This window comes from Microtus oregoni, unplaced genomic scaffold, assembly GCF_018167655.1.
Source record: "Microtus oregoni isolate MIOR12 unplaced genomic scaffold, Mior012 000017F_ref0000208, whole genome shotgun sequence".
In the NCBI taxonomy this organism is placed as follows: domain Eukaryota; kingdom Metazoa; phylum Chordata; class Mammalia; order Rodentia; family Cricetidae; genus Microtus; species Microtus oregoni.
Window position 1 is genome coordinate 32,930,001 of NW_024543076.1, and position 11,558 is coordinate 32,941,558.

The following is an 11,558-nucleotide window of genomic DNA, read 5'->3' on the forward strand; positions in this document are numbered from 1 at the left end:
TGTGTGTGTGGTGTGTGTGTGGTGTGTGTGTGTGTGGTGTGTGTGTGAGTGTGTGTGGTGTGTGTGTGTGGTGTGTGTGTGGTGTGTGTGTGGTGTGTGGGGTGTGTGTGTGTGTGTGGTGTGTGTGGTGTGTGTGAGTGTGTGTGTGTGTGTGGTGTGTGTGCTTGTGTGTGTGTGTGTGTGTGTGTGAGCACAGGAGGGCAGAGACAGAGAGCAGCTCTCACTAGCTGGTCTGGAGCTTCCTCTGTAGAACAGACAGGCCTCATACTCACTGAGATCAGCCTGCCTCCACCTCCCAGTGCTGGGACTAAAGGCTTGCACACCATGCCTGTCAGGAAACATTTTTAAAAGAAAATATGGGTGTGTTCAGACAGCAGTACTTTCTGAAGCCATGGATAACCCAGGGGTGGTAACCACACATGCGCTTGAGACATTGTGTTGGATCAAGTATCTATGAAGAAAGCTTTGTGGGACTGAGTCGTAAAGCCTGTTCTTAGCATGGGTGGGTTTGGGGGGGTTCAGCCTAAGCACCGTAATTGGGGCTGGTGAATGTAGAGGAATAACAAAGACCAGGACCCAGAGCCCCCCAAGAGCACAGAGTCAGATGCCAGAAGACTCACTCACTCTCCAGTGTCGGGGTCTTACCCTGCTAAGTACTCGGCTTCCCATACGTCCCAACTTCTTAGAGACAGCACAAGAGAATCTTTAGAAACTGTGAGCTCTGGATCCAGACTTCCTGGGTTCAAATCCTGCTCCATCACTTGTGAGTGGAGACCCTTCAGACAGATACCTAGCCTTTCTATATTATCTTCCTCACTTAAATGAGACAAAAATGGACCATAACTTTCAGTGGTCGTGATATCGTGTGAAAGAGTAGCTGAAAAGTAGTTGTGCTGGGAGGTCAGAGTGTTGGGGGTGCTGACCCCTGGGTCGGAGTGTGTGTGGGGTGCTGACCCAGGGGTAGGAGTGGGGGGGTGCTGACCCAGGGGTAGGAGTGTGTATTGGGGGGTGCTGACCCAGGGGTAGGAGTGGGAGGGTGTTGACCCAGGGGTAGGAGTGTGTATTGGGTGGTGCTGACCCAGGGGTAGGAGTGTGTATTGGGGGGTGCTGACCCAGGGGTAGGAGTGTGTATTGGGGGGTGCTGACCCAGGGGTAGGAGTGTGTATTGGGGGGTGCTGACCCAGGGGTAGGAGTGTGTATTGGGGGGTGCTGACTCAGGGGTAGGAGTGGGAGGGTGTTGACCCAGGGGTAGGAGTGTGTGTGAGGGTGCTGACCCAGGGGTCGGAGTGTGTGTATGGTGCTGACCCAGAGGTAGGAGTGGGAAGGTGCTGGCCAGGGGTCAGAGTGTGTGTTGGGGCGGGGGGGGGGGGGTGCTGATCTAGGGTAAATGTCACCTGGGTCTTACCTACATCCCCTTCCTTGACTCTAGGCTACCACTGCTAGCTCCAGGCTGCCCCTCAGGCTGTGCTGGCTCTGGTCAAGAAGCTTCAGCTTTCTCTGTCCTCAGGATCTGAACCATCCTTCTTCTTGGTTGGTTGTGAGCCCCTGGTCATAAGCTCAAGGTCCCCTCCTTTCCCATTGGTGTTGGGGCAGTTTGTTCCCTGGACTTCCTGGAGATCCAGGAGACACGGGGACTACTCAGCTTCGCCCAGTCCTGTGAGTGAATAACTGCTAAGCATAGTTGTGCCTTTTCCCTGGTTGCTGTGAAGGATCTAATACAGCCCACTGTTTCTGTGGCCTTAGCACGAAGTCCATAGGAACCTGAGTTAGCGACTTGGGAGAGGCACTGGGCAAGCAAGACTTCTACCAAGTCATTCCAGGCAGTGACTTACATCTGGGTCTGTCCCTTCTCCTGCTATTTTAGATATACCCAGTGGAGATTGTTTTGTTGTTAGTGGTGGTTTTATTTTTTGTTTTTGTTGGTGGTGGTTTGTTTGTTTGTTTTTTTGGGGGGGAGAAGGCAGGGTTTCTCTGGATAGCCCTGTCTGTCCTGGAACTTTCTCTGTAGACCAGGCTGGCCTCTACCTAGAGATCTGCCTGCTTCTGCTTCCCAAATATTGGGATCAAAGGTGTGTACCACCACCACCCAGCAAAAAAGCTGTTTTGTTTTCTACTTATTTTTTTCTTTGTAGGAGACTTATGATATATTATTGGTGTTAAACCCATGCCATCCCCAAAATGTTATCTTTTGAAATAATTCATTTCAGCATAAATTTCTTTGGCAACTCAAGTTATTCTATAGGTGAAATAATATTTTTATTTTATTTTACCTGTTCCAATAAAGATAATTCTTCTATCTAAGGATCTCTGGGGTTAAAATAGGTTTTATTGTTACATAAGAGGAAAAAGAAACCTTTCAACTTTGAAAAACAAAACCTTTCAACTTAGATTTTTTAAAAAAAAGCCAGTATCCCATCTCTTTGTGACACTTTCCCCAAATGTGTTGCGAGGATGGAGAACTCAGCATGCTGACTCATACAGACACAGTTACACGTTTTATGACGTCAGACATACTGTCAGATCAAAGGACTTCAAAGCAAGGAGAGGGCAAACCTTGGACAAAGAGACTATGAAAGGTTAGATGCTTCTGAGAGCTGAGCAACCACGGGGACTTGCAGGATTCAGGAATGTGTATGGAGTCACTACAAATTCCACTCAAAAGGTGTAGGTTGTAACCTGAGGTCAGAAAAACCTGTGTTTCTGGCCTCTGCTCTACCCTCATTTGTGTGAATGGGGGTGATGGGAGCCCTTGCATTCCTCAGCTTTGGCATTTGTAAAATGATAACACCGGGCAGCCATACTTTCCCCAGCATCCTTGAGCTGTATGAATTTCACCCTTCAGAATTTCTCTGATCTTAAGCAGATAGTAAGATAAGTAAGATAAACAGTAACACATCTACTTTATTTTGGTGCCTTCTCTCCCCCAGGGTTTGGGTAGATTTTTGCAAAAGAGGAAAATAAATTGCGGTGCTGGTGACCAGACTCCAGACCTTCTCACACTGCCATCAAGTCACAGCCCGAGAATGTGATTCTGAACTAATTTATTCACATGGGTCTCAAATTTACTCCATAGATCCAGCAGGCCTTGGGCTTCTGACCCTCCTGTTTCAGCCTCCTGAGTGCTGGGGTGATGGAGGAAGGTCATTGGTTAAATAAAAAGAAACTGCTTGGCCGTCATTGGTTAGGTGGGAGGAGTAAACAGAACAAAACGCTGGGAGGAAGAGGAAGTGAGCTCAGACTCCATAGCTCTCCTCTCGGGAGCAGACGCCTCAGAGAGACGCCATGCCCTACTCCCGGGCAGACACACGCGATGAAGCTCCAACCCAGGATGGATGTAGGCTAGAATCTTCCTGGTAAGACCGGTGCTCACAGATTATTAGAGATGGGTTGATCGGGATATCAGAATTAGCCAGTAAGGGCTAGAGCTAAAGGGCCAAGCAGTGTTTAAATGAATACAGTTTGTGTGTTGTTATTTCGGGGCATAAGCTAGCCGAGCAGATGGCCGGGGTGCTGGGAATGCAGCCCCGCCGCCCATTTTACTGCACTGGTGTTTAAGTGTTTGCCACCATGTCTGTGTAGACACTTGTGACTTAATAATAACAAATAGGAATAACTAGACTATGTACTCCTGAAGTTCTAGCGTTAAATGTTTAATTAATTGAAATATGCAGCAATGTCCACTGTGGCCAAAGGCTGATGACAGAACACTTGCTCCATAAGAGCCTGCCAGGTACCAAGTTCTGGGCTTTCTAGGTATCACCTTCTAGCGACCACTTGACAGTCCCCTGTTCTGGTCTTGTCATTTTCCTTTTACACATGAGATACGCTGAGCCCCAGGAGACTGGCATTCATTCTCCAAAACCATAAGAGCAGTAGACAGGGTAAAGGTTAAACCTGACATTCCTCAAGTCTGAGGACAAAATCGTGGATTATGGTTATTTCAGATTGGAGGCAATCACAAACAAATAATAACTATTTGGTGGGAAAATTCCATAAGAATAGAGAGAGGCATTCTGCCAAAGAGTGGCCCTCACAGGCAGTTCTAGCTGCAGTTTTCACTCCGGCCAGTGGAGGCAGGCCCACAGCAGCCCTGACATAGAGTCAGCCAGCTTGCCCAGGGCAGAGAAGGCTGTGTTTCTCAGCTACACCCTGTCCTTGGCTTGTATCCTTAGCTGAAATGCAGAAGCAGGCTCGGTCTCACCAAGTGGCCAACTTCCAGTGGCCTCTATTTCCTTCTTCTTTTCACAGGAACCTTCAGACTAGAGCATGCACCAGCAGGCAGCCTTACTACTGTCAAGTCAGCTCCTGTTCAGCCTACAAGCACTCTGTTGACCTGGGAAAGTGCATTCAGGACTGGCAGATAGGCTTTTAAATTCCACCACACTCCCTGTTCTGGCTTTAGTTCCTCCACCGAGCATGCAATTTCTGTGACTTGCTTTAGAGTTCCTCACAAGATGATAAATTCACTTACTCTCCTGGGTTTGTCCAATAAATAACCAGTCCAAAATCATTGATTTTACTATTTCTACATCCCAGGCCAAAACAAGGGTATTTCATTTCTTTGTGGTCAGATTAAGGTGAGAGAGAGAGAGAGAGAGAGAGAGAGAGAGAGAGAGAGAGAGCTTCAGCCTGGCACTGCCATGTCTCCTAGAAACCAATCGCAGCCAGGTGTGATAGCACACACCTTTAACCCAGCACTCTGGAGGCAGAGGCAGGCAAATCTCTGGGAATTGGAGGCCAGCCTTGTTTGCATAGCAAGTTCCAAGCAAAGAAAGAAGTTCCTCTCACTATCCTCCCCTCTACTCCCCATCCCTCTGGAGTGCCTGACCTCTATATCCGGCTGTATCTACAATCTGCCACGTTTACTCTGTTAGCTTCAGGGCCTGGCAGGCGGCAGGCAGCTGAACAGAGACATGAGGCTTCCTACATGTCTTCTAGTGTTTCTTTCAGATTACCTGTTTTAGATATAATCCCCTCCCCTCACCTAGTTTCTCTGTCTAGGATCTCAGAAAGTATTAAATGGAAAATCTCGGAGACAATAAGCATCCCTCATATGCAGGTCCGAACAACATGAGGAGCCTCTCACACTGCTCTGCTGCTGTCCTTCAGAACATGACTCATGACTTCCGGCAATGCGCTAGTGCTGTGCGCCCTGCCTGCCCAGCAGCCACGCGGTGCCCTCGCAGCGATCAGATCCACTGCGGTGATGTTACGGAGATTTAGTTCACTTAAACAGAGCCATGAAGTGCAACAGTGAAAATACGAAAGGGCTAGGGTACAGAGCGTGAAAGGGACAGGTGAAGCCCAGCGCCTTATGAAAGGACACAGAGGGAAAAGAAGCAAATCACGGTGCCGGGCAACCTGTGGTGGAAAGGGTCTCTGAAGAGAAAAGGGCACTTGCTCTACTGTTGCCTGTGCCTGCTTGTATGCTTCTTGGTGACTTCTTAGGGAGCAGAGATTGCACCTTCACTGTTGGTCCATCTTTGTGCTTCCCGCATCCCTAGGCTGCAGGAACTCCATAACCAATGTAGAGGTAACACCTCCCTAGGCTGCAGGAATTCTATAATGGAAGAGTGGTTTCAGAACCAAATCCTGGTTAGGAGGTGTTCCTGAGGTATTCAAGTAGCTGAGACGCACAGTTTTAGGGTGCTGTCAGGGGTGGGGACACATGACTCAGAGTCACTACATTTCCTGAGTAATTGACCTTTTCAGCTTCCTTTAGTCTGAGGCAAGATGTCCTGGAACAGGAAAAAAAATGAAAAAGAGCATCCCTATTCAGAGGTAAGTAATTAGTTCTTAGCCAGTCGGTAAATCGTCCAGTTTTTCGGGTTGCTCTTCCAGTATCAGGCCTGGGTGACAGACCTGCCTAGGGGCTTACAGGCTCTGAGCGAAGAGGCAAGAGCGGCCTTGTCCCTGCTGGACCCTGTGGGTCCTCTCCCCAGGAGATGCTGAGGAAGGACCTGAGAGGGGACTGAGTTCCAACCCTCTCCAATGTGCGGCTTTGGACTGATGTGATTAGCAGCAAGCACAGTTGCTTTCAGTTTGGTTTTCAGGATTATGCTTCCCATTTCTTCCTTTTCCTTAAAATTCAATTAAAGCGGCACTGTTGACTGAACCCTACAAATGGATAAAGAACCGAAATGCTAAGGGAAATTTAAATGAGGAAAGGCCTCGGGTCCGGATGACAACACGGTAGAGGCCTAAGGATAGCTCTGGAGAGCACAGAAAACCTCAGGGGAAGCAACTGTGGTCCCTGTTGGAGCCCACTGCGGAAACACAACCGCAGACCTCTGAGAACTTTATGCTCCACCTCTCTCCCAAGGGCAAGCTTAGCCCAAAGTGGGCTAGTCACACCTTCCTGCCCACATCACGGTTTTCCATCCCCCCCAACGTGATACGTGAACTTGACTTAACTGTAGGGAAGACTGGCCCAGAGACACACCCTCGAAAGCTGTCAGCGCCCCTTCTAGGCCCCAGGTGAAGAAGGGTGCTTCAGAGATGTTAATGAAGAGGACTGGGAAACTTAGGTGTCCTGGGATTGGGAGACTAAGACCAGACTGGACTAGAAGCAACCAGAAGACTCCCTCCCGGCTTCTAGCGGCCCGGCCCAGCGCTCTGCCCTCTCCCGGAGGTCTGGGGTTGCACGGTTGGCGGCCCCACCCCGAGCCCCAGTCACCCACCTGGACACGCCCGGTCGTAGTCGAAGCAGCAGTCCCCGGTGAGACGGCAGGCTTGATCGCAGAAGCATGTTCCATAGACCCTGTCCAGCCTCCAGCCGCGGGCGAAGCAGGCTGGGTCCCGACCAGGGCAGCAGCGCCCGGCCTCTGCGCAGCCAGCCAGGGCCCCAGGCCACAGTCGTGTCAACGCGCACAGCACCATCCACAGGGTCCTCATGGCCAGAGCTGCGGTGACACCTGCGACCCGACCCAGCCAGAATCTCCGGGCCGCGCTCCACACCCCGCGACCGCCGCAGCCCCCGCCCCCGGCCCCGGCCCTCCGCCCTTCCGCGCCGCCCCTCGGCCGCCCTGGCTGCACGCCCGGCGGGCTCTGGGCGGGTGGCGCTCGGGCCCAGGTGGGACGAGCCTCTCCTCCCGGCCGCCAGCCCGCCGCACCCAGCCCGTCCCGGACCGCCCGGAGAGCAGCCGAGCAGGTGCTCGCTCGCGCAGCCCGCCCCTTCGGCCCCTTTTCCTGCCTCCAAACTCTGCCTCCCAACGTTTTCGGGGCGCGGGAGCCAGTGCGTGTTTGCGCCCAAAAGCCGTCCGATAAACGGCGTTCCGCTGCACCCGGGCGTCCCAGCTCGCTATGGAAAGCCGTCGGGAGGCTTTTCCCAAACCACTGCTTCGTCGACTCTCGAAGGCTCTGCCGGGCACACAGGAGCCAGCAGTATCTTACTGCCCATTTTATAGTGGCTTTTTCTCCCCCAGGAAAATGCTACTTTGCTCCACTTAAGGGACAAATAGATGAATATGAAGGAAATGGAGTAGAAACCGCTCTGTTTTCTGTTAAAGCCGATTTCCTAAAGGGAACCCTCACCAATAATGTTTTTTAAAATAACTTTCACTCTAAAATTGTTGTCCAACTTTGGACGTTTTTATTTGTTTGCGCTGCTCGCTGGTACTTGCGGTGCTGAGGAAGGAATCCAGACCATGTCCAACACAAGACTCTACCTCCGAGCGACATTGCCCACGAATTTAACTCTGGCTGTCTTGGAAATTACTACGTAGTTTTGACTGGCCTTGAACTCACGGAGATCCGCTTGCCTCTGCCTCCCAAGTGCTGGAATCACTACACCTGCTTCACCCCCAACTTTTTCTCTAAATATATTAAATTTTACAGACTTTATTCTTTATTCATCCAGATTTATTCTGAAAATTCCACTTTCAGTGGCGATCCTAAATCATTTAATTAGCACAGTTTTTGAAAAGAAACATTTTCCACATCTGAGAACTTAAGGAATCAAATTAAAGTCGGAGTCTAATTCTTTATACACAGTCTTCTCAAAGAGGAATTTATCTTATTGGAGAGAAAAGTATTGGAAGTAAACATTTTAAACTTCGCTACCAAAGTGGTGAAGCAATTTAGCAGCCAAGTATAAAAATCAAGCGTCCTGTGAAATGGAAAAAAAACAACCACATTGTCAGGGCTATATCTGATAAGCCCTAATCTTAGATTACTTTGACCAGTGTAGAATGCAATCTTCTTTGATTGTCCAAAGAAAATATACTCTAAAGAAAAAAAAAACCTTTCTTTGTGAGTTTGTACAAGTAAGTTCTCAGCATTGGAAAACTTTTTTGTTTTCCTTTCTGGCAAGTCTCCCTTCCTTTTACAGTTTAAAGAAATAATATGTACTCCTTTGTGGTTTTAGTTCTTGATAGTTGGGGCTAAATTGTCTTGCCAACAAATTACACCCTCTGCTTTCCTCCTGTTGCAGGTTTTATTAGCAGTTCTGTAGCAACACATTCGTGTAATTTATCCTTGAGCCTTCTCTATTCTGTCTGTCTTCTCCACGGGATGCCTCTGGGCAGATACTTCTGTAATGCCATAAGAATCTGGAATAGTGCCAGGAAGGTGGAAAAAGCAAACAACACACTGGTTCATTTTCCAGAGTAAAACTAAGATGAAATGGTAACAGAAAGGAGGCCCTGAAAAGTGGAGCTGAGAGCTGGCTGAGCCAGGAAGAGCGCTTGCTATTCTTCCTGAGGACCCGGGTTTGGTTCTCAGCACTAACTTGTGATTGACAACTGCCTGCAGCTCCAGTGCCAGAGGATGAAACGCTCTCTTCTGGCCACAGAGGAAGCACGCGCATGCACGCACACATATAAAAAAATAAAACAGAGAAGTAAAAAGCATAGCGTCCAAATCCTTGCCCAAATACCACGTCTTCACTCAGTTTTTTCCTTATGCACAGACAAAAGCAAAAATTGAATGGAAAACGGTTAGACACGGACTGGAGCTGTCGCGTGGGGTCAGAGCTCTTGATTGTCTCATGAACGAGGCTGGGATTCTCTCCGCAGCAGTGCCCCGCCTCCACAAGCTTAAGAGTTCACACTAGAGATATGGTCTTTGAATGCAGAAAGGAATCCGGTCGGACTTTGGTCCCACCATCACCTCAGCATGTTCATCTCACACAGAATCCTAATCAGATTCCATGAGAAGCCTACAGGAAACCCCGTGACAGGTGTAAACCGGGCACAAAGTGGGGGCCAAGAAACTACTAGTGACAATGTCCAATCCCAGCCCTGCTTGGAGGGTAAAGGCGAGTACAACATAAATGCAGCTTGGTTGGTGTGTAGCACCCAGGAAAGCACAAAGTTTACAATTTAAAAAGAAAAAGGAAGAAAACCACAAGTATTTAAATGATCATTACATAAAGCAAACGAAAGGGAGCTTGTCTCTGATGACACTTCAAGAATCTCACGGTATCAAGTCCAAGCTGGTGCTGCCTTGAAGGCGTCAGTCAACACATGCCTTCTCTGGGAAGCCACAGCCAACACAGCAGCTTCCACAGGGCAAAGTGGGGGACAGCGACCTTTAAAGCTAAGGTGCTCACCTTCTCGCTGGAAACTGCGTGCAGTCAGACATAAAAGCCATCTGCTTTGTTCTCCAAGCAGTGCAGATATGTGAAGGATAGACCTCACCCTGAGCATCCTGTGGATGAACAGGGTGTAGTCAACAGCACCTCTGAAGACTTCCTGTCTGACCGCGAGGGGTGCACCCACACACTGAGACAATGGGGATGTTCTATCGGAACCCACTAAGGCCAGCTGGCCTGGGTCTGAAAAAGCACAGGATAAAACCGGACTTGCTGAACATAGCAGACAATGAGGACTACTGAGAACTCAAGAACAATGGCAATGGGTTTTTGATCCTATTGCACGTACTGGCTTTGTGGGAGCCTAGGCAGTTTGGATGCTCACCTTACTAGACCTGGATGGAGGTGGGTGGTCCTTGGACTTCCCACAGGTCAGGGAACCCTGATTGCTCTTCGAGCTGATGAGGGAGGGGGACTTGATCGGGGGAGGGGGAGGGAAATGGGAGGCGGTGGCAGGGAGGAGGCATAAATCTTTAATAAATAAATTAATTAATTTAAAAAAAAAGACTAAAAAAGACTTCCTGTCTGTTGTCCTTGGGGGTTATTCAAGATTGGGAAGATTACAGAGGGAAACTGAGCCCTAGCTATTCTATCAGATTTCCAAACACCGCAGGAATTGTAAGGGACCTCCACCTGTGCAATCACAGGAATCCTAAGGGACCTCCGCCTGCATGGTCCCACTTGATCCTGTCTAACTGGGAAGCAAGTGTCTCCCCCATCTAAGAACCGAGAGACACGTTAGGCATGCGGCTAATTAGTGACTAAGAGGCCAGGAACCAAACTTATCCTTTGCAAGGCTCTTTCATAACTTACAGCTTGTTGGATGGGAGAGTGAAGAAAAGATGGTAATGGAAAAATAAAGCTGGGTGATATTAGGAAGTATTTCCTGAATACTGTAATTGGGATATGGAAATCAAAATACCAGTAATTGCCCAAGAGGCTGGAATGCATTTGAAATGTAAGTCTGGGGACTGAGGAGATGGCTCAGCAGGTAGGGAATCCACTCACTGTGACAGGCTTGCACACACGTGCACATACGTGCACACACACATGTACACACATGTGCACACACACACACTCACACCGAGGCAAAAAAATGAAAGGTTTGAATTTTCATATGAAAACTGACTAAATACTTTTTATTGACAGCAGCCAGGGCGCTATGGGAGATATAAGGAAACCTCTTGAGGCGGGTGTCAGTAGGATAGCTGACACAGTTCCGGGACATTTATCAGGGCACAACACTTCACGGGGTTCTGTAACATAGTTTATTGAATACCAGATGCCTTTGACCATAAGTTGTGGGATTCGGGGGGGGTCCGTTTTGTTTTATCACCCAAGACAAAACAAATACAAAACCAAAAATAGACACCCAACTCACTATCAATTACCAATTAAATTATGATGCACACAAATCATAGCTTCAGAGACGATGTATATTCTTAGGTATCAATGTTAGTCACATAACTGTCAGAGACTTCCCTTCTGAAGGCAGCCATTTCCTGGCTAGTTTCCTTTACTGTGAAGTATTGTTGTTGTTGTTGTTGATGATGATGATGATGATGGTTTTTGTTTGGTTTGGTAATTTAAGGTTTTTGTTTTGCTTGCTTTGTGTTCTAAAAGAGTACTTCATTGTAGCCCAGGCTAGTCTGGAACTTACTGTAGAGTCCAGCCTGGGCTCACACTCCTGCCAGCCCTCCTGCCCAACTCTCCAACTACAGGGTCAGTAGACATGAGGCACCACACCTGGCTTGGAAGCTTTATAACATCATGGAGACCACACACACACACACACACACACACAGACAGACACATACACACACACACACACACACACACACACACACACACACACACCACTTTCTCTAACACATAGTTTTACCATGGAACCAGGTCTGGATCTCAGTATGGAGGTCATGCCAGCTCCAAATTTGTGTTGCCTCTCAGCCCTTTGCCTACCAAATGC

At 48.7% G+C, this 11,558-nt stretch overlaps 1 protein-coding gene across 1 annotated transcript in view; it reads right to left on the reverse strand.

Moving 5' to 3' along the window:
* The window catches only part of Sbspon (somatomedin B and thrombospondin type 1 domain containing), a 36,134-nt gene extending 28,889 nt beyond the window's left edge, over positions 1-7,245 (reverse strand). The window contains exon 1 of the mRNA XM_041667659.1: positions 6,681-7,245. Coding sequence (XP_041523593.1) covers positions 6,681-6,894 — 214 coding nt within the window. The 5' untranslated portion in view covers positions 6,895-7,245. The remainder of the gene's footprint in view (positions 1-6,680) is intronic.
* Positions 7,246-11,558: the final 4,313 nt, after the last annotated feature.